The sequence below is a fragment of the Camellia sinensis genome, chromosome 2 (assembly GCF_055761805.1).
Source record: "Camellia sinensis isolate YWXY chromosome 2, ASM5576180v1, whole genome shotgun sequence".
NCBI lineage: Eukaryota > Viridiplantae > Streptophyta > Magnoliopsida > Ericales > Theaceae > Camellia > Camellia sinensis.
The window spans coordinates 189,915,311-189,938,867 of NC_138962.1; the positions used below are offsets into that span (position 1 = coordinate 189,915,311).

The 23,557-nt window shown below is 33.3% G+C and overlaps 1 protein-coding gene across 1 annotated transcript; it reads right to left on the reverse strand.

The window, feature by feature from the left end:
* Positions 1 to 8,604: 8,604 nt before the first annotated feature.
* On the reverse strand, positions 8,605 to 23,099 carry LOC145789330 ((-)-alpha-terpineol synthase-like). The gene is made up of 3 exons (XM_082913304.1): positions 23,025 to 23,099; positions 22,511 to 22,775; positions 8,605 to 8,897 (listed from the first exon to the last, which is right to left on the reverse strand). The coding sequence occupies exons 1-3, from the start codon at positions 23,097 to 23,099 to the stop codon at positions 8,605 to 8,607; spliced, it is 633 nt and encodes a 210-aa protein (XP_082769430.1).
* Positions 23,100 to 23,557: the final 458 nt, after the last annotated feature.

A 23,557-nucleotide genomic window follows, 5' to 3' on the forward strand; every position in this document is an offset into this window, starting at 1 on the left:
AGCAAATGATCCCACCTTAACTTCCTCACCCTAAACCAGAACTCGATATAGGAAAAGTGGATCTAAACTATATGCTGCCTAGGGCTACTGTAGGGTAGAATCCTTCTACCTCTTATTGTCCTAAACTTCCCCCTTAACCTCCTGACTCCTCTGCCTAGAGCCTTTCATCGTCTCCTCCTCTTACTAAATCACGGTATCTAAGTGAGTCGCCGTAAGACGACTGTAATCCCTAATCATAGAACCAACCACCTTTAATAGGAGCCTGGTCATCAGCCTTTTCTCAAACTCAACACAATGGCATTCCTCCGTAGGCACAAGCTCTGGTGCAAACCTAGAGAGGCTAGAAAAGCTGCCTCAAACTCAACTACAGGCGTGTTCAGTTGCTTGAGCTTCAAGAATTGATCCCTCAACTTCTCCCTAGCATTGGAACGTAAGACTTATCCTAAAAGGCTTTAACAAAGGCCTCTCAAGTCACCCCAATACGCCTACGCGCATACTTCCACCACTGAATCGCGTCTCACCCCAATTAGTCTTGTTGGCTCTTTATACAAGATTCTTTCTAAGGTCCTAGCTTCTAGGCTAAAAAAGGTGTTGCCCAAAATTGTTGGAGAATCTCAATCGGCTTTCATTGGTAGAAGGAACATATTGGATGGGGTGTTAATAGCAAATGAAGTTGTGGATTAGTGGAAGAAGAAAAAACAGAAGGGGTTGATTCTAAAATTAGACTTTGAAAAAAACGCCTATGACACTGTAAACTGGGAGTGACTTTTTGTCATGATGTCAAACTTTGGGTTTCAGAATAAATGGATCAGGTGGACTAAGGAATGCTTACAATCTTCTAGAGTTTCAATTCTTGTTAATGGCTCGCCCACTGCTGAATTTAGCCCTGAAAAAGGACTCAAACAAAGGGATTCAATGTCACCTTTTTTCTTTATTATCGTAGCTGAATGGTTAAATATGTTATTTCAAAGGGCTAAAGCATTGGGGTTGATTAAAGGAGCTATTATAGGTCATAAGGAAACTAATGTCACGCACTTGCAATTTGCAGATGATACAGTAGTGTTTTGTAAGGCTAAGGAGCAGGAAATTCTGCATGTGAAAAGAATTCAAAGATGCTTTGAAGTGTTGTCTGGATTGAGGATAATTTTTTACAAAAGTCATGTCTGTGGGGTTGGAGTACAGGAGGAGGTTCTGGCTGGTTTTGCTGAGAAATTAAATTGTCAGAGTAAAAAGTTGCCATTCATGTATCTTGATCTGCCACTTGGTGCCAGCCTAAAGAGGAGGAGCATATGGTTGCCTGTGATCAATAAGTTTAAATCTAAGCTTACTTCTTGGAAGAGAAAGTTACTTTGTTATGGGGTAGGTTAACTCTAATCAAATCTGTGTTATCCTCATTACCAGTTTACTACCTTTCTTTATTTAAAGTACCTGCTGGTGTGGCTAAGCAGATTGATAAAATTCAAGCCATATTCTTGTGGGGGGTTCGGAAGATAAAAAGAAGCTTCATATGGTAAAATGGGAGGAGGTTGCAATAAAGAAAAGTTTGGGAAGGCTGGGTATTAAAAGGTTGAACAATTTTAATGAGTGTCTTCTAGCTAAATGGTGGTGGCGATATGGTACTGAAGATACAACATTATGGAAAGATATTGTGATTAGTAAGTATGGCAGCTTTGGTGGGAGATGGAGACCGTTTTTGGCTAATGGTGTCCAATGCTCCAAAATTTGAGGAGATATACTTAATCTGGAACATAGCAGCCCCAATCTATGGAGTTTTTTTTATGAATAATTCTGTAATTAAAGTGGGAAATGGGTTGCGGATTAGTTTTTGGGAGGATCCATGGGCATCTGATGGGTGCTTGAAAGATGAATTTCCTAGAATTTATACCTATCAGCAGATAAAGAGGTCACCATTAAACAGATGTTGGACATGAGAAGTTTAGCAGCTGGGTGGTCCTTTAATTTCAGGAGATGTCTGAGGGCTTGGGAGGAGGATAAAGTGGAAAGATTCAGATCATATCTTTCTTCTCTTGAGCCTATCTTATCAGATAGAATGGATTCTCTAGTTTGGAGTGCTTCATCCGCAGATGTATTCACTATTAACTTAGCTTATAGTAGGAATGAAGTGGGTTAAGGATTGGGGTTTACAAAGTGGATCTGGATTAATATTTCCCCACCAAAAGTGAAATATTTTGGCTGGCTTGTTTGGAAGGGTAGGATTAAAACAAGAGATTTTCTTCAAAGGGTGGCTTGTCTCAGTCAGGATGCTAGCACAGAGTGTGTTTTTTGCAGATGTGGTGTTGAAACTGATTGTCATGTTTTATTATAGTACCAGTTCGCTTGGAGGGTCTGGACAAATATCCTGAATTTGTGGGGTATGCAATGGGTGGTACCTGCTAATGCTAAATGTGTAATGGATTGGTGGAGAGGGATCAAATAGGGTAAGTTAGAAAATAAAATTTGAAATGCAATTCCATTTGCTGTTTTTTCATCTATTTGGAATATGCGTAATGACTGCATATTGAATGGAAAATATCATCTTTTGGAGGAAGTCTGTGAGTTAATTAAGATTAGAGTTGCCATGTGGACCAAAGCGAGTACTAGTGAGTGTAGACGCGCCCGTGGGCCCCATGCTACAGTTCAGACTCAAATTGTCACGGTTCTTAATCTGAACCAAAGAGTCCAAATCCGACAAATAGTTTTAAGAAAACAGATTTTTAGAAAAGAAGTGCCAAACATGGACTGCTTTGCCAGATACAGAGTCGCCACCTAAATATTTTATTTTTGGGGAATTTAGGAAACCCTGACTCGGTGCCAAAGTCCACGTGTCCGTCATCACCAAAGTTGCCTCGGCTCGGGAACTTGGGTACGATTGGGGAAGGTCAGCTATGAGCACCCCCGCTCGCCCGATCAAAGATCGGCCTCTACTAACCATGATATCTTGTTTTGAAAACATTATATGCTCTTATTCCGGTTATTAGCCTAGAATTACTATGTTATGCGCACAGCAAACAAGTATAGACCAAATCGCCTAAATTGGAACAAAACATTTCATGTTTGTTCTGAAAATGGTTTGTTACTCGCAAGTAGGCTAAAATGCAGATTTTGCCACCCTCAAGTGGGCTTTAGAAAAGATGCTTTTGCCACTATCTAGTGGGCTTAAAACTCACAGTTTTATTGCATTATTCCAATTTAGGTAATTCAACCTCCATCCACAGGCACTCAAGCAGTTATATCACATAAGCAGCTAGCATCATGGTAAGTATGCTGTCATGGCAACACTCACACTCATGCAAGATGCTAAAGCATAAAAGCTTACCTAGTACTCCGAGCTAAAACAAAAGCTAGTTAGTAATCAATGCATGTTCCTAACTCATGTTAAGATGGCTAATGCAACACATACAAGATGCAACTATAATAGGCTCGGCTATTCTAAGATGGCATGTGATGATGCTACAACTAACATGTATTCAACTTTGGAATTGAAATACAAATGCAGTTAGTATGATGCGCCGAGCCCGGTGCATGCAAAACGAATGAATGGATGCAAACGTGCTATCATACTGTATGCTAATTGAAACATGCCCTAGACTAACTATCGAAAGCTAGTAAATAAAAGGGAAGAAAGACGTGGGGTTGGGAGACATACACACACTCACGCACACTTATTACGCAATTGCCCTCACTTGGAGGGTCCGAATAAATATTACAGTCCGAATAAATAATACTAAATTAATTATTACAGAATTTCTAATTAATTAACAAATTAAATGCAGAAAGAAGGTGGCCATAGCCCTGCCTCGGGATGCGTGAATGATGCATGCTTGACTCGTCTCGCCCGGAAACTCGCTGCCATAGCATTGTTGCCTCTGTTAACACTGCCCTGCTCCTTTGAGGACTGTGAAAATTCTTGGGGCACCTCTGAACTGATTCTTGATCACTCTGGAATATCACCGACCAATTCAAAGCACCACCGGCCATGGGGATGGGCTTATCAGCTAACTGTTGTACCACCGGCCAGCCACCGATGGTCGGTCGGCACTGTAGGTGGCCGGCCGGCCATTTCTTCCTGCAGAATCCTGCAGTTGACAACAGCAGAGGGCAAGCAGTGTATGGCATGGAATTTTCAAGCAAATGTGAGCATGGCCACACTCCCTATCATGCAATGGACTCAAGGGAGCATGGCCCTTGACCCTCGGGCTATCAATCACGCATTTCAATGCATGATGGCCCAAAAGCCAAGTGTGCAACTTCGATATCAAATGAAATGCAAGCACAAAATGCATCAAAGGGCCCCAACCCCTATCATGATTGATCAAAAGACAAGGGATGAATGCTCAATGAAATGCAACCTAGGCATGGAGGCAAGTATACAACATGAACATGCAAATGAGCAACGTATACTAGGCACGCAACCTAAACATGTAAACAAACATGGCATGCAACAACATGCGATGATGGACTTAAACTAACATGGATAGCTCGCAAGCATGCCAAAATCAGTGGCCATGTGATGAAAATGAGGCAACCAAGATGCACGCAAACATGCACAATGCAATGGCCCCGAGTCTAAGGCACAAAACACAACTCCACAAAGGCATTGAAAGGATGAATTATGGCATACAATAGCATATGTTCCAGCACTGAAGTATGATGCTCAATGGTCCCAAAACATGCAAATATGCCACCCAATGCATGAAATAGCCCCCGAAACTCAAAACTAGGCACATGTATTGAACTCTAACTATGCAAAGCAAGCATTATTTGACCATGAAGCATAAAGACAGAGCCAAGGCAGTCTCAAAATATGTACAATACTAGTTTAAAGCATGGCCAAAAAGTGCTAACATGTAGGACTAAAACAATATGCAAGATTGGCTAGTAAGCATGGTTTATACCACACCTATATGAAGCATATGAAATCTTACCAAACCAGCCAAAATCAGTGAACAAAACATGTCAAAAAAGGCCCAAATACCCACTGAAATGAGGTCTACACATGCAAGAACGATGAGCTCCTTTGATAAGCTACAAGAGGGGTTACTCTACACATGCATCAAGGATACTAAGCATAGCAAAACCAACTCTGAAAATGAGTTATGGGGGTCCTAAAACCTACTAAAAAATGATAGAAACAAAGCTTGGAAGCTTGCAAATAGGGGGTCCTTTGGAAGGCCCAAAAGGCCATCAAACAAGACAAGGAGAGAGGGGGGTAACCCCCCTCTGATTCTAAGGCTCAAGAATACACCTAAGCCACTGAAAATCCACTAGATTTCAGTGGCTAAGAGGCCAAACCAAGGCCAATGCAAATGCTCTAATGCGTAGCCCTAATCATGAGGAAATGAAGCATGCAAAGGGGAAGATGACCCCAAACAGAAAAATACCCTTAATCAAACTTCAAGAGGGGCTCAAAATAAGACTTTTTTTAGTTCATAGAAAATCTTGAAAATGCTTGCAAGTAAGGCTAAGCTAGGATGCAAAATTAGCCCTAAAAGAGAGATGGAAGATACAAGAAGGTAGAAGACCTCAAACAGAAAAGTGTCGTTAACCAATATTCAAGAGGAGCTCAAAATATGACACTTTTTAGTTTATGACAAAGTCCAAAAATACTTGCAAGTAAGGCTAATCAATGGAGCAAAAAAAATGCAAGTTTAAGGGGAATAGGTGCTTACCCTTGGAGAGCAACAAAGCTGGAGCCTTTGGACCAAGTTGGTGAACCTTCAACCCTTGCAAATCAGTCCCAAAGTGCTGGAATGGATGATGGAGGTGTGGTGCTAAGGGTTGTAGTGCAAATGGTCCAAGAAAACTAGGGTTTGAAGGCTCAAGTGTAGAGATATAGAGAGAGTGAGAGTTGTAAGCCTCTGGAATTTCAGACCCCATGGCAAAGGAGAGGGGAGCCTTCCTTTATAGAGCCAAGAGAATAAAGCTTCTCTTAGAAGTTTCAAACCAAGAGCAAAGATCCTCTATACACGTATATGGAGAATCCAGTCTGTGCCCTCCAGCTAGCACAACTAACATCCATTCAATCTGTAGAATACACCGGAAGGTCATTAGCTAGAAAAATTGGTCAGCCAGCTACTTTAACTGGTCAGTCGGCCATCTATTTGGTCGGTCGGCCATCTGTTCTGGTTCGTCGGTAGGAAAAATCTGCTCTGCAGGTCCAATTTCAAATGGGCATAACTCCTTCATGTGAACTCCTTTTCAGGTCATTCTTGTGTCCAAATTGAAGCCCCGGAAGTAAGATTTCCAATGGAACCAGCCTTGCATAAAAATTTCAACTATGCAAAAATTTATGCTTGTTTTGGTGAAGGTTGCTCAGTTTCAGTCCAACCGGGATGATGCCCAACTTCAACCAATCATATCTCCCCCATCCGGACTCGGCCTTAGGATATTCTTGAGCGAAAAACGAAGCCCCAGAAGTCTTCTTTCCAACGGTGGTGGCCTCATAGCTTAACTCAGAGTGCATAGACAGATAAACCTAATTTAGCGAGGACTACTCGACTCTCTCTTAGCGATTCATACCCAACTTCTTCCCCAGCTAGGTTTCTTCTCTCTTCTCCTCTTTTCTTCAACTCTAAACCCCTAAAAAAGGTGTTTTGGAAAGATTCTTCAAAGATTTCATCTCTTTTTCATTCATTTCCACTTTGTCCTTGCTCGGTTTATCGAAAAGCGCATCATTTGACAAAATGTGAGCCTCAGAACATTGTAGAAACTTTATTTCAAAGATGTTTTGAAAGAGAGGGTTCTAAGGTCTAAAAACCATCCAAAATAACTTTGGTCCAAAATGGGGTGTGAAGTTGAGATTTGTCTCTTTCCTTACCGAAGAAACTGAACCTTTGTCCTGCACACCTTTCTCCACCAAGTAAACCATCAATAACGCCCAAGTCTTGAGGGCGGTCAAAAATAGGGTGTCTACAGTGAGTTGCAATACTCTGTTCTGCTTTGTTGGTAGAGTTTTGTTGCTATGTTGTTGATGGTGTTAGTTGGGTGGGGTTGATAGTTGGGCTCTGTTGCTGATCCTGGGGTAGTAGGAGCTATGATGTGAGGCTTGAGAGTTTGTCGTGAAGCTGCAAGGGTAGTTGGCTGCTGTGCAGTACAGAAGTGTAGATGTTGTGGTTAACTGCTGTTCAGTATAGAAGTATAGAGCTAGTGGTGAAGCTGCAAGGTATGTTGGCTACTGATGCTGTTTTGTTAATGATGCTGGTTCTACTTGGTGAAAATGAGTATATTCTCTGTGGTGTTTGATCTGAGCTGTTGCTGATGTTTTTTATTTGAAGCCAATTCTTACTAATTAGGTTTGCTGCCTGTTTGTGGGGGAATGATTTTTTTAGGCTGCTGCAGCTGTTATTATTGTTGTTGTCCTGTTGTTTTGTTGTTTGCTACTTTTGGGTTGTCTAGTGTGTATTAGGCTTGGTTAGATTTTACTTAGGTGAGGTTGTTTTAGGTGTTTATGGTTGGTTCCTCACCAACTCTTGATGTTGTACTAGCATATGATTGGATGATCCTATTGGTGCCAACCTAGTTGAGATTGATTTGGCTCGCTATGATGTTCTTTGCACTCATCCTCTTTTTCGTTTATTGATTTATTAGTTTTCTGCTTCATCAATAAAGTTCTTTTTTGCTGATCAAAAAAAAAAAAAGACAAAATATCACATCAAACCATAACCATTTCACTTTTTCTCTCACAAACATCACATCCATCTACAAAACAAATCCAATCATCTTCCCAAACACACAAATTTTAGCCTACTAAGATAGCCAAAAACTAAAATAGCAACTTCCCAAACACCCAGATTATATCTATTATTTTCATTATCTTTTTCTTGTTCCTCTATTACTTCTAATGCGTCTAGACTATAGTTACTTAGATCTATTTTTTTATTTTTCTGGTGGTATTAACTCAAAAGGTTCTTTGGGAGAGTTCCCCCTGTAAGGATATGAAAAATTATTTTTAGGTTTTTCTTGATTATTTTTTATTACAGCTAACTGCTTATTTTTATCTAATCGTAAATGTCTAACTTCGTGTATAATTTCTAATTTATTTTCTTTAAGATTTTCGTTAAGTTTTTTTCAATAACCCGATTATAGTATTACATTTTGTTCAATTATTATTTGTAGTGTAGTACTACTATTTAAATTATCCAATTCAACTTCTTTAGTGTATCTAATGCTCACATATTAATATTGGTATGGCTGAAAAATCATATTTTGATATAAATTTCAAACACATACAAGTTTATAGGGATTTTATAATTATACTAATAAGGAAATAGGGCCTTATAGTAATTAATAGGACTTTGGGGTTTTTATATTACTTTGAAGGACAAAATTGAGTCAAAATTGAAACTTGAGGGATTTAAGTGTCACAATTGGAAATACAATGACTAAAATAATAGAGATATGAGAGACTAGCTATAAAAAAACACCCTAAATAAAAACACATCCAAAATATTCACACAAATCTCATACAAGTAACTATTTTTCTGAGATTTCACTTTCTGCAGCTAGAAGTGTTGTATAAATATGATATGTATGATGGTATTGTGAATTTTGCATGCATTCCATATATGATCAATGAATATATATATATATATATATATATTTATCTCACCTTGACATATGCTTCAGATCTTCTTGGTAAGTTGCTTGCAAAATGTTATAATCCAATTTAGCAAGGTGAAGGAATGTTGGATTCACATCCGGTCTTCTCTCATACACATCAATGAACCACCTTGCCTCCAACCTTAGCACCCTCCAATGCAGTGGCATCTCTGAAGCATGAGCCACTAAATTGACAAGATTTTGATCAACCTCCTTCTTCAGGCTTTCTTTGAGATTTTTAGTTGTGAAATCTCTAGCATCCTCCAATATACTTTCACCCTCAATTGCAAGATACGAGGCTCCATACAAATATAGTAACCTTTTACATCCTCACAAAAGCAAGCCTTGAAATTTCCCATCTCATCCTTAAAATAGTTAAAAACTTCTGAAATCAAAGGTACCAATTACTATTAAGATAGAAAAGCTAAGAGCATCAAATTCATCCCTATCTCAATTATTATCAGTAAGGAAAATATTGATGTACCAAAGAACCTAAGAGCAGTGCTAAGTGTACAAAATTAGAACAATGCTCTGTACAGAAAATATATTATGTGGCTGATATTTATTTTAAGAGTAAAAAGCACTTTTGACATTGAAATATTTTACTCCCTTTAATTTGAATATATGCAGATACTTCCCATATAATTTTAGACTAATGGGCAATCATGATGCCGTTAACCGTAGACATTAAAATGACTAAATTAACTTAAACACCATAGTATATTATTATAAAATAAATAATAAAATCACCTTAATTAATTTTTAATTTTATAACATTTTAAATTATATATATATATATATAGAGAGAGAGAGAGAGAGAGAGTAATTGATGGTGGATGATCCTCTGATGTAGCTCTGGCTGAGTGGTGGAGTGTTGTATTGCTCTCCATCTTTTGTAACAATGAGAGGTTTTTGGAAGATTCAATGGGTTTCACTTGGTCCAGTCTGGCTTTTCTCAGCCTTGGCTGGTTTAGGGGTTTCTTATTGGTTGATCAAACATTATGGTGATCTTGTTTTGGGTTCGTGTGATGTTAAGCTTGGGGCTACAAATGGACAATTCCTAGGTTCGAATGCATCTCGCATGTATTCCCTATGTAGGAGTGTAAAAATGGCCCGTGAGCGACCCGAAGCCTGCCTGCGGCCCAGGATGGGCCGGGGCCTTTTAGGCCCATTTGGGCTCAAGCCCGAGCCCTTGGGCCATCGTTTTGAAGCTCAGCCCGGCTCGTGGCTCAGCCCATCAGCCCATTTAAGGCCCATTCAGGGCCTGGCCCAAAGCCCGACCTAGCCCGCGTGAGGCCCAGTGTATTTTTTTTTTTTGTGAAAAATGATAAAGTTTCGGTAAAAAAAATAAATAAAATAAAAAATAAATGGTCAGGCTGGCCTAAGCACGAGGCCTTACTCAGCCCGACCTACTAGCCTGTCTAAGGCCCAAATATACCAGGGCTTGAGCATGTGCCTGGGCTTGAGCCTAATTTTTTGGCCTGTGAGGCGGCCCGAATTTTGGTGGGAGCCTGTGAGGCCTGACATGGACTGGCCCGAGCCCGAGCCCGAGTGGGCCCGGCCAAGTTGGGCCGGGCCAGATTTTACATATCTATCCCTATGAAACTTGGGTTCATTTTGTCTATAATCCTTTAAAAATTTGGATTTGTTTGTGGCATGTAATTGAGCACTATTAGTATCTCGGTAGTGGGTCTCTTTATTTGAATTGGATTAAATTAAGCCGGTTATCTGCTATCTCTGGGATTGAGTTCACGGATACAGTAATGATACTTTAAAATATTTTTTTTTTATGATTAAAAAAAAAATCACATGGGTGTCCTTTGATTGGATAGTGGGGACCACCTATGATGGGTATATGATGTGTATGAGAGTATTCTTACCAGACTATCTAAATTTTACCCTAAAATATTATTAAAAAATTCATTCTCTATTTTAAAAATTACTTTTTTATTTACTTTTTTCAACGAACTTCCAATTCTTTTTCTATTTTATTAAAATAATACTTTTAACTACTTTTAAATTTAAATATTTTTCAATAATAAAATAATAAAAACACATGCAACATCACAACATGTGCTAGCAGCAAAGGAAAGCAAACAGGGGCTGTCAACTGGCCGAGCGACCGGGTTGTCGGCCGGTCAAGTTAATTTTGGATATTTTTCTTTTTTAGCTCTAGAATACTCACAAGACATCTAGGGGACGTTCGGGAGGACATCTTTCTCACCTTCAATGAAATAAAATAAGAATTTATCAGATATGAAAGAGCTACAATGACTCTCTACAAATTGAGAGTCACTACAGCAACACTTATATTTGGAGGTTTGGATAAGAGAACTGCTAAGGTGTGTTTTGATAAAAAAATTTCTATTGGAGGTTTGGATAAGAGAACTGCTAAGGTGTGTTTTGATAAAAAAAATTCTTATTTTAACTAAAGAAGTAATATAAAGGAAGAGATGGAGATGCTCCATGTCTCTCGTGGATAAGTTGTGGCTTTTCCCATCTTGAAAAAGTTGCGTTGGTGGGAAAATCAAATTCGTGGGTGTATCTATTGGAGTATATTTTGTGTGTATTAGTTTTTTTTTGGCAGAAGGTTACAAGTTATTTTTTAATTTCTTTAGAATTATATTATTTTTTATACATTTTTTTAATTTTTTTTAAAAAAAATTAACAAATTAACTTTTAATAAACTTTTCAAATCATAGAGACCTAATAAATGATCGAGGAAATTATCTAATGACATGACACCTGTGTAATGCCTGGCCTATCATTTCAAAATTACTTGAGTTACTATTGAAACTCACGTGAGCCGTACACAATCAATTCTACCGAGTAGCGTAGATTTATTAGACTATTTGATTGCATAAATTTATATTATATATATATATATTTATTTATTTTAAAAAATATATTCAATATTACAACAAATTAAAGTTTTTTAAAAAAAATTTAGAAATAAAATTATTTTTTATGGGCAAAATATTTTTGTTTTAAAAAATATCATTATTATATTTTTATTTATAAATTTAGATATTTAGTAATGATTCATTTTTCTTTTTTAGATTAAATTACTTTGTTACCAAATTTTTTAGAAAGCTTTTCAAAACAATCTTTAGCGATTATTATAATGATAATAAGAATTGATCCCTACATATTTTTTATAATAAAATTTTTATTTTTAGAAACAAAAGAAAATTAATTTTTAAAACTCTTATTTGTTATATATGGGTATTAGTATCTTCTTAATAAAAGAGGTGAAATTAAATTATTGAGTAAATTATAAATAAACACTTTGATATTTATTTAAAATATAATTTGTCTTATGTAGTTCTGAAAATTACATTCTATATCTTTAAATTTCTAATTGCATAACATATGAGTCATTTTATTAATAAATAACCAACTCAATTAACAATTTTTAATAACATTATAAATATATTTTTATTAATAATTTAAGTAATTTTATTATTGTATAGAAGAACAATTAAAAATTTTATTTTTCTATTAAGTTTGTTAAATAATAAATTCTGACAATGAGGTACTTATAATTTTCAGTACTATAATGGTCACTCCATATTTTAAGCAAACTTTAGAAAATGTATTTGTAATTTACTAACAAATTCTTTTAGAGAATGAGGTAGCTTAAGGGTGCTTTTGGCAATAGACTATTATAGTTTTTTTTTTTTTAAAAAAAAAAAAATTCAATCTTTCAAGATTTGAGTATTGTAAAAAAATAAATTATAAATTATTAATTTTATTAATTTAAATCCTAATCTTTTAACTTGTTTTCAAGTTAAACTATTTATTTATTTTCGTTACGTATAACTAATAAAAAAAATCAGTCATTAAATTCAATAGAAATTGAAATATTAAACATTTTCTGTATAACATTGAGTATAATGATTAAAATATTATGTTTTCATCAATTTTACTTAAAGAAAATAAAAAATAATAATTTATAGTAAAAATAAATCAAAAAAATATTATTTAAATGAACCAAATTAAAATTTTAAGATTATTATAACAGTCAAACCTTTAATTTTTTTTATTAAATTATTTTTTGAATTTTTATAAAAAAAAAACGAAAAAACAAATTCAACACCAAAAAGAGAACTGTACAGAGAATCACGTGAGTGGAGCACAATGGTAGGCCCTTTTGTTTGGTAGTTCAGTCGGTCATTATGTTGGGGTCTGTCTGGGCTTGCTTTGTATTATTGTACGGCCCACCAGTGTTATGGGCTGAAAAGGTTGGTGTACTCTTGGTGGTTTCTTGGGCCCACGAGTTGTTTGAAATGTGCTGTTTGCGGTTTGATTTTTATCCGTCCGCATCTATGAGGTTTGGGAAAAAGTCAACCCGCAACCATCCGTAGTGTAATTTGCGATTTGTGCGGATAGAGTTTGCAAATGTGTGGGCGGTTGCGGGCGATTTACGGTTTATACTTTTTTCTTTAAAAATTAATTTTTAATTTTTTTTTTCCCATCGAATTTAAGTTTCAGATTCTTTTTATATATTTATGATCATTTGAAAACAATTTTCTGATGAGTTTACAAATAAAAATTGAATATCAATGCATTAAATGAAAGTACCCAAAACAAAGAGACCCTACACTAGCATTTTTGTCATGAAAAAATATATATCAATGCATTAAAGGTTATACTCAATTAGAATTGTCAGTTCAGTAATCAATAATCAAACTAGAAGCTCCATCGATCACTAGAAGGAAAATTTTATTAGGAAAAAGTGGATGAGTCACCAATAAAAATCATATAATAAACCAAGTTTAGGACTTGATAATTCTACGACATTAAGAAAGTTGAGAAATATTTAAAAATAAGAATCCTAATGTCATAGAGAACATAATGGTGCTCCTGTTAAAGTTACAAAGTTGGTATATAAAAAAAATAATAATAATAATTAAAGTGCAGGCGATTTTTGCAACCCGCCCACAACCCGTAAATTTGTCATATTTCAAACCGCATCCGCCCGCATTATATTTGCGAAACCGCCCATTTATATGCGGGTTGGGCGGTTCGGATAAACCGTTGCCCACTCCTAGTTTGAACCATGTAGAGGTTGTCAAGCAGATCTATGGCCTAGTTTGAAACAGGTTATTTTAATAATTTTTTGATTTTTGATTAAAACATGAGGTAAAAAAATTAGTATGTTTTGAATGAATTTTTATTTTTTTATGACAAGATGTGCAAAAAATAAAGAGAAAATGAAATCTTTAACTTTTTTTATATAAGTTATAGACTTTTTGATTTTTTTTAATAATTTTTTAGCTTTTAGATTAAAACTGTTGCATGTCAAACGAGACCTTAGGACTCTTTTTGAAAAGATGGTTAAAGTCAAATTTTAATTTTTAATCTATTTTGAGTCATATTATTTCTCTATTTTTTCACACATTTTTTTAAAAAATTAAAAAATTAATTTTTAACTAACTTTCCAAAATAACTCTTATTTTTTGTGCTCCATGTGGTTTTTTGGGCCCCCTTGTGAAGAATTCAATTTTTTGCATCAGGTGGGTATTTTGTCGTGGCTCATTGATTTGTAAGTGTATCTGTTAGGTGTTGTATGTCGTTTCTTTTGTATACTTGTCCATATATATTTCCTAAGTTTTCATCTATAATCTTTGATGGTAAAGGTTATTTGGAGATAAAAAAAAAAAGAAAAAAAAGGACATATAGCCAATTTTGAATTTTTATAGTTTGCTATGGGTTGTTTTTGTTAGTGTTGCTAATGTATTACCTTAATTTCTTTGTCTTTTTTATTGGTGGCTTGAGTTATTAGGGAAAAATATATTAGTAATACGTAGAATTTTTTTTTTTTTTTTTTTTGGGCTCCCCCTCTTTTTAGGGGGGTGTAGGGAATTATATGCCTTGTAGGGAATTGTAATAACCTGAGGTATACCCCTTATAGACATGTATATTTTGCCGTTTTATTGTATGACTTACTTTGTGATATTATGCATGAATCAGATATATCATGACGAATTCTTCAAAAAAAAAAAAAAAAAAAAAAAAGTTTCTTCCACAATGGAATCTAACAAGTGAGATTTCGAGTAAGTGTTTACATAATCTTCTTATGACCAAAGAAATGATTCATCGAAAAAATGAGTCACTATCGACACATTTGAGATCGCCAAATGTTCGGGAGTTCCTTTATTCAATCATTTTCCTTCTTTTTGTAGTTATATATCTCGTTCATGTTACACCCAGCGGTGTGTGTGTAAATTAAATGTGTAAATAAAACAAACAACAAAATAAAATAATTTAGAAAATAATTATGTAAATTAAATTCCGAATTAAATGCTTATAGTGTAAGAATTTATTCTTAATTAGGCTGTCATTGACTATATTTTGTTTGGTTTGTGAAAAACGAGTTGAACGTGATTCAGATAGATTGATTGGTATGAGCTCAAAATTATTATTGTGATCCATAAAGTTTGGACCATGGCCATCTTAGTGTATATATTATTTTATATGTGGATATGTGATATGGAGGTGTAAGGCCTGTTTTAAGTTATTTGGGTTCCTTAATGGGAGGGCCCAGTAATTGTTTTATTTAGGCCCAGTCCCCTCTCCTATCCTTATTAGGGTTTACATATATCTATATATATGTAGATCAAAGAGTTGTCAGTCCCATTGAAAGACAACAAAAAGATTAGAAGAATGAGGGGAAGAGCTAGTGCTAAGGTTTTCCGATTGTGCATACCACCTTCTTTCAAAGAAGTAAAACTCAAGACAATCATGGAATTAAACGGTATGTATTTAAGTTTATATTTTAGTAATTAATTATATTCATAGTGTTTTGATTTCTAGTATATAGATCCTATAATCTTACATGTGGTATCAGAGCAAGTTTATACTAGAATCAAAATCATGGCAGATTATTTCAGTAAAATTATTTTATATAATGATAAGGAATAAATTAATATTTCTTTTACTGAATAATGTTTTTGCATCTCAAAATTGTGCTTTAGTAATTTCAAGCAAACTTTTTCAATGTAACGAGTTCATACTGTTTGAGTATTGATAGTTTGCTTCCAATTGTATTATATATATATATATAAAAAAAAAAAAGTAATTTAGATCTAGTAGTTTTACGAAAAATGTGAAGTATGGACATGTGTATATTGAATCTGTATTGATATATATATATATATATATATTTCAAATCTTACCTAATCAAATATTTGCAAAACATATGAAACATATTTGAGAATATTAATTGTGATTATGAAACATATGAAACATATTTGAGAATATTTGCAAAACACATGAAACATATTTGCAAAATGCTTTCTATATATTCAGTTTAAGAGTGATACATTTTAAATATTTGAGAATATTAATTGTGATTATAAAATTATTATTGTCCATATATAATTCAATGATATTATATTGAATTGAAAGCAATGAAATGAGATATTTTTATGAAAATCAAATTTACTCCATTAAAGTTTTGGTTGTGAATCCGTAAATGGATATTGACTTAGTTTTAAATCTAACTAATTTAGATGGTGAAATACTTGAGAATGCACCTTCTTAACCATTTATATTAACACCTCAATATAGTGTGAAAGATTGAAATTATATTCAATGTTAACTATTTAAGAAAGTAGAGTTTTAAAATATTCACTAGGTGATTCTTATAAGAAAATCTAAATTATACTCTACAGTGCTCTATATAATACATTCGACTTTTACAAATCGTTATCTCTCTTCAGTATTTTATGTTTTCATTTTCAGAATATTCCGCAAATCTCTTTATATATTATTAACTCAAGTAAGAAAAATTCTTTAGAATTTTTTGTGAGCTATGACGCTCTTCCCACCTTCGGAATATCCTTATTTATTTTTAAACTGCTTTTAAAAAAAAAATGCTTGTGTTGATCAAAATTTTATTTTATGGTCAAGTTATTTAAGTTATAGTTTAGTACTGATCTTATTTTAAAGAATGTTATTTTTATATTATCCATGAGATACAGTTCAATTTTAATGTCAACAAAATAAGCATTGTTATTATTTTTAATTTTGGTAATAAATAAAATAAAAATAATAATAATTGAAATAGATTTTCATTTATCATAAGGTGTGTGGGAAAAATTATTTTATTAATTTCATAAATGAGTATTGATGTTATGCATTTGTCTAATCTCGTTTATGTTGAAAAACACACTGATAAAAATTTTTAAAATTATTAATTGAAGATCGCTATTATAGTGAACATGATAATTTTGGTTAATATGCATAACCTCTTATTAATTTTTTTTTATAAAATTGTGGAATCAATTTAAACATGTCATGCTTGTAACTTCGAAAGAAAGTTGAGTACTTGAGTGTCGTAATTGGACTCCAATAAAATGATGAGGTGTATCTTAACATGTTTAAATTATACACGTTTTTGTGATAAAATATTTTTAATTACTATGTATACTTATGTATACTTTATATATGGTACTAAGTTAAAAATATTTTTAAAACACTTTTGAATTATGAACTAATATAAAATTTAGTTAGAATAACTTTTGAGTTTGGGATTATACAGAAGTAAAAAAAAAATTTATGATATTTTTTTAAATCAAAATGGGACCTATAGCTATTTGTTGTTACTTTGTAAGTTGTCAATGGTTCTATTATCTTGCTTCTGACATAAGAATCTTTTAAAATTTTAAAATGTGAAGTTATTAGATTGGTGAACAATTTAAATATATAAATCTTCGTGTATACTTGTGCCTATTGTAATAAATTGGTCCGTTCATTCTCACATAGAGAAAGTGAGAGTGCAAGTAGAATCTGAAGTGTCTATTCAGTCTATTAATAAAAGTTGAACATGTATGACATGTGCAACCTTCTAGACATTCTCATACAATTAAAAGATCCTTGCGATTATATTATTTTTTCTAAATGAGCAATATCAAGAGATTGAAGAGATGATTGTTACGTATGATGAAAATATTGGTGATTTGTAATATGGTAAATGAATTGGTACAAATTATTAATTAGATATGAGATCATGTTATACTTTTTAAAAGTTTGAAATCTAATAAGTATTTTTTTTAAAAAAAAAAAAGATAAATAAATAAATACAATGCTATTGCAAGAGGTTGTGATTTGAAAAGAGTATTGTTCTTACCAATGTCATAAATATAGGTTTATAATTATTATAGTGGTATTGTGACATTTTTATCTTTTGCTTCGCCAAACAAAATAAATTTGATTTGTAAGTTAAACAAATTTATCTATGGTTTTAAACGAATTTCTGAGTAATGATATTTAAAGGTTCACCAAATATTATTACTTGGCTTTATGGATAATACTATTAATTTATGCATACATCTCAAGGTCAGTGGGAGCAATTTATTTTTCTTGATCCTTTATAGCGATGGAATTTTACTTATTAGTAATAATTTCGAATTAATACTTGATGTGAAGATATTGTTGTTAATAATTTTTTGGTATAAAATATCTTGATAAAGTATTTTATATGTTTGGCATTGAGATTGAAAAATAACTTAGAGGATTATTTGTCTCATCTCAAAGAGCATACCTAGATCACATTTTTCACTGAATTTAATATGCAAAATTGAAAGCTTTACGTTGCTCTTCTTAATGATCGAGATTAATTAAATAACATTCAGTATTCATAAAATGATTTTGAGAAAAAGTTCATGAGGAATGTCTTGTATGCTAGTGTTGTGAGAGTTTAATGAATTATTTAAACTTGGTGCATATGCAATTAGTTTGTTAGACAATTATTATTTTAATTTAAGCCTTGACCGTTGGGTTGAAAGACATAAAGTGTCATGATATTTATAGAGAATTAAAGATTATACAATTAGCTATGGAAGAATTAATCACGTTAATATTATTGGTTGTATAATGTCGACTTTGGAAGTTGCTCAAATGATATATAGTGTCTGTTACTGGTTACATTTTTTATGTTTGCATGAGATCTTGTTTCACGAAAGAGTTTCATAAAATCTCTTATAATTTTTCACTATACAAACATGTTTTAGAGTTCGATTTGAGTTATGTAATTAAAGAATTTTATTTCAGAGTTTGGAATTGTTAATTTCATCTCCAAACCTATAAAGATGTATTATGATATATGGTTTTAATTTTCTCTATGAAGAATAACAAAAACTCTGATGGTGTTAAATACATAATTTTAAAGTATTTCAGAATTACAGAGTTGTTAAAGATGATATTCTTTATGAGCACATGTTATAGAATACATACTAGTTGATCCTCTAAATATAGGGCTTAGGCCAAATTTTAGTTTGCTAAATATATTGAGCATATGGGTACTTTACAGTTTTTTATGTGCTTGGTTAAAGAAATTTTTTACCCATGAATATTATCTATGGTATATTTCAGTTAATAAAGTTTAATGTGCTTATTCACATTTTGTTTATAGTTATGTGTGTGTACGCATAAATGGTAATTGTCATATATGTATACCTCTTACATGAGCTCTTACAGTTATATTTTAATTTTGAGATATAAAGATTAACACTTTGGTTCAGAAGTATATATGGATCCATAAAGTATGATGCTTGGTTTAAAGCATGAAAGACCTCGATTTAGATGAATAAAGGCTTCTTTTGGAAGTGTAAAATGGAATAAAATTCCTTGCAGGGTCTTGTCAAGACCATACAGAGGATTGAATGTGGAATTAGCATATTATATAATTTTTGGATCAATTATGCCGAAATTCCATACTACACTTTATCACATATAGGAATCCATGTTGGTGAGATATTAGTGTTTGTAATTGTGGAAGGTGTTATGTTGTTCAATAGCATAATTACCGCTACAGTTCGATATTAATATTTCCCATTGAACGGGATTTTGTACTGAGATGTTTTTATTCTGAATCATGTTTATGTGGCCACTAAAGTTGTTTAACCCGAAAGTCATCTTTCTTAAATAAAATATTTTCTTAAAGTAGTAGTCAATGTTGCCTAAGTGGGAGAATGTAAGAATTTATTCTTAATTAGGCTGTCATTGACTATATTTTGTTTGGTTTGTGAAAAACGGGTTGAACGTGATTCAGATAGATTGGCTGGTATGAGCCCAAAATTATTATTGTAATCCATAAAGTTTGGACCATGGTCATCTTAGTGTATATATTATTTTATATGTGGATATATGATATGGAGGTGTAAGGCATGTTTTAAGTTATTTGGGTTCCTTAATGGGAGGGCCCAGTAATTGTTTTATTTAGGCCCAGTCCCCTCTCCTATCCTTATTAGGGTTTACATATATCTATATATATGTAGATCAAAGGGTTGTCAGCCCCATTGAAAGACAACAAAAAGATTAGGAGAAGGAAGGGAAGAGCTGGTGCTAAGGTTTTCCGATTGTGAATACCATCTTCTTTCAAAGAAGTAAAACTCAAGACAATCATGGAATTAAACGGTATGTATTTAAGTTTATATTTTAGTAATTAATTATATTCATAGTGTTTTGACTTCTAGTATACAGATCCTATAATCTTACATATAGAAAATAAAGTCGAGGCTTGTGTTGGATACAATCTCCTTAAAGTAGATTTCGCCCTCGCTCTAGTGCTTCGAGTTTTAACCAGCGTCTACTTCCTAAGATGAAACGACTAACACTTGAATTTGCAGCACTACAAAATCAAGTCTGGCGAACCAAACGATGCTGTAACTCATTCTCTTTTTTTCCTAAAAATAAATGCAGAAACAGATGCAGGAGCAAAGGAGGACAAACAGAAGAAGAAAGGGAAGAAGTTTGGAAAATTTTTGATGGAAATGAATGCTAGATGGCCAACTATTTATAGGAGAAATGGTGGCTGTTCGAATAGGTACCAAACAAATAGAAACTTGTTTGGATTGATTCGGTTGGAATTCAACAATTATGAACCTGTTCGGGTGGGTCTGAACCTATTAGGGATGTGTTTGGGTGAAGGAAAAAATTCAAAAAAAAAAAATAAAATAAATTATAAATGTTTTTTGTCCCAAAAGATAAGTATTGAGTCGGACAAGCCCAACCTAACTTCACACTACGCACACACGCCCAAGCCCAGCCAGACTAGACGAATAGCGGAGCGCGCATGTGGTTTTTGTTTTGAGTCCAATGGGTCTAACCCACTTCACCTATAACCTCACCCTTCTACAAACTTGGGTACCCCTTGGGGCCTATCCCAAGTATCTCAAATTAAGGTATATAAACCCAAATAAATCCTTAAGGCTTTCCAATGTGGGACAAACACATTTCACAAATGTGTAGAAAGCTCACCAAAAGCTAGTTCCATGAATCCGAAAACGTGCATCGAATTCTCATTCATTCGGAAATGGTTTTGAGCAACCAAATACACAGTTTTATTCACTACGCGGCATTAAACATGAACCCAATTAGAAACGTTAAAAATAACGCTTGGGTTTCACCTTAATTAATATTCAAAGTTAGCAAAAAATAAGAATTTTGGAAAGCTATTTTCCAACAGTTCGTACACATCTTCCCTTTATTTAAGGTAATTTTATAATTTGATTTTATGGTAATAAAGGTGTTTTTGGATGGTTTGGTTAAATAATAACGTATTTGATGTCATTTGCTTATATAGTGGATGACAAGGTCATTTTGGTATTAAGCACAAAATCATTTTTGAAGGGAAAAACATAAAGCAGAGGCATACATATACATTAGGCGCATGTAACTCACCTCCTGTTTGTTTAGATGGAAAATTAACAGTTACACATTAGTCTAAAATCACATGAGAATAAAGTGCTTCAAAGCCAAACCATATATGAGGGGTGTTGTACTTTTTATCATTATTTTAAATATAACCCACATCATACTCAAGATAAATTTTAACTACACAATACATTTTTTGTGCACAACTTAAGTTTTAATTTTTCACACCTAATATTATTGTGAAACTAATTGGGATTTATGTAGTTGGCCAGAAGAGGGTAAGGTTTCAAGCTTTGCAGAAGCAAGACTCCCCACCCCAATCCATACCATAATCTTTATTGTACAAGTAATAATAAGGACAAAATTCATTTTAGTCCTTCGTGGGTTAAGACTGGAGTACTTTATCTCATCAAAAATGATTGGTGGCCCTAAAAAATTTGCCCCTAATGCCCCTAATTTCTAATTTTGGAAACTGTTTTTTTTTTTTCTTTCTTTTTTCCTTTTTTTTTTTTTTTTTTTTTTACCTTAAACGGAATTTCGGGGCATTCGAGCCCCGAAAACGTCGGGCCCTCAATCACTGCGCTTATCTCATTATGCTTCAAATATAATCAGAATGTCCCCACTTAGTTTTGAGAGTAAAATGCATCTGTTTATAAATGGAAATGACTTTAATACCCTCAAGCCCAAAGCCTTTTTTTGTTATTTTCTTTCTTTCTTCTCTCTCATACACATAATTTATTATTTTCTAACATTAATTTAATTAAATCACAATAAATCATAAATTCTTAATTATTATAATTCCTACCTTTTTAATCTAATTTTAATTTAATTATATTTTAGATCACAATTAATCTTTATACTTAATTATTTATTGTAATTATGAATATCATAATATAATTTTAATTTAATTATATTTTAAATCAATCCTTAATTATATTTTAATTTAATTCGGTTTTAATTAAGATCTTAACTTAATTTTAATTTTCAAGAAGATGAGGGTAAAATTATCCTTTGGTTAAGTTAATATCACTTTATTTTTTCAGAAAATTAATCCTACTTTAAAAAATAGTGTGTGATACACCTTCCGTTAATTTGGATTGAAAAACTAACGGTTGCACCTTGATCCAAAATCATATGGGAGCTTTCTGGCGACATTTGAACTATAGGGGATAAAGTGGTTCAGTCTCAAACCACAAGGAAGTAAAATGAATATCGATAATAAAAAAATAAAAATAAAAAAAGAACTTACCTTGAGAAATTTTGTAACTATGTTGTCTGAAAAGTCTAAATTTGAGAGCTGTAGCATACAAATCCTCTGTGCTCCAATTGTAATAATTTATATTGTTGTAGATGCTATCCAAGACTCTCTTTATTTCATCCTCAAAGTGGTAAAACACTCCAAGCCTTTGCAAGTCACCAATCATCTCAAGTCCAGCCAATGGATCCGCCACTTTGTCAAGCATTCTCTTTACATCTTCCTTCAACTTAGCAGCATGTTTTACATACATGTCTCCCTACAAAAATAGAACTAAAATGTTAGCAAAAGCAAGCATTGCTTCCAATAATGTACAACAATTTCAAAACTACACAAAATACATTAACCATGTATCTGATCTGATCTGCTCTACCTTATATTTACTATCTAGTGTCTGGTCATAGTCTCAAATGGGAGGTTGGTAGTTGGCAGATCGCCTAACAATCTTTTGATCGCAAGCCATGCATCGAACGGTATGCACAACTCTGCCATGAATGAACAACTTTACTTGAGAAGATGGTAGTAGCCTAATACTACTAGTGTGAAGAGAGTTGGGAACCACAGGGATAAGAGCAAAAGCCATTGCACTCTCAGTTTCTAACAAAAGTTGCTGTTAATCATCTGGCTAGGTTGCCTGACCGAAGCTAGACTTAAATAAGAGTAATATTAGAAACTAACCCATTTACATCTACAAATTCACCAATAATAATATGGCATGAGAGTTGTGCCCACCATTATTGTGTATTAAATCAGAAATTAACACATATCCGACCAGTAGCGGAGCCAGAAAATTAAATTAGAGGGGGCACTTATTAATTACAATATCAAAAAATTTTACAAAAATATGTCATGCAAATTTTTACGATTGATTTCGAGAAACATCAAAAAAATAATGTTATTTATAACTAGTGTATCATGGATAATATAAAAAAATATGGATACTAGTCTTAAAATAAATTATATAATGATAAAAAAAAAATTTATACCAAATTTGATTAAAAATTCAATATAATGGTAATACCACGTCATCATTGATATGTG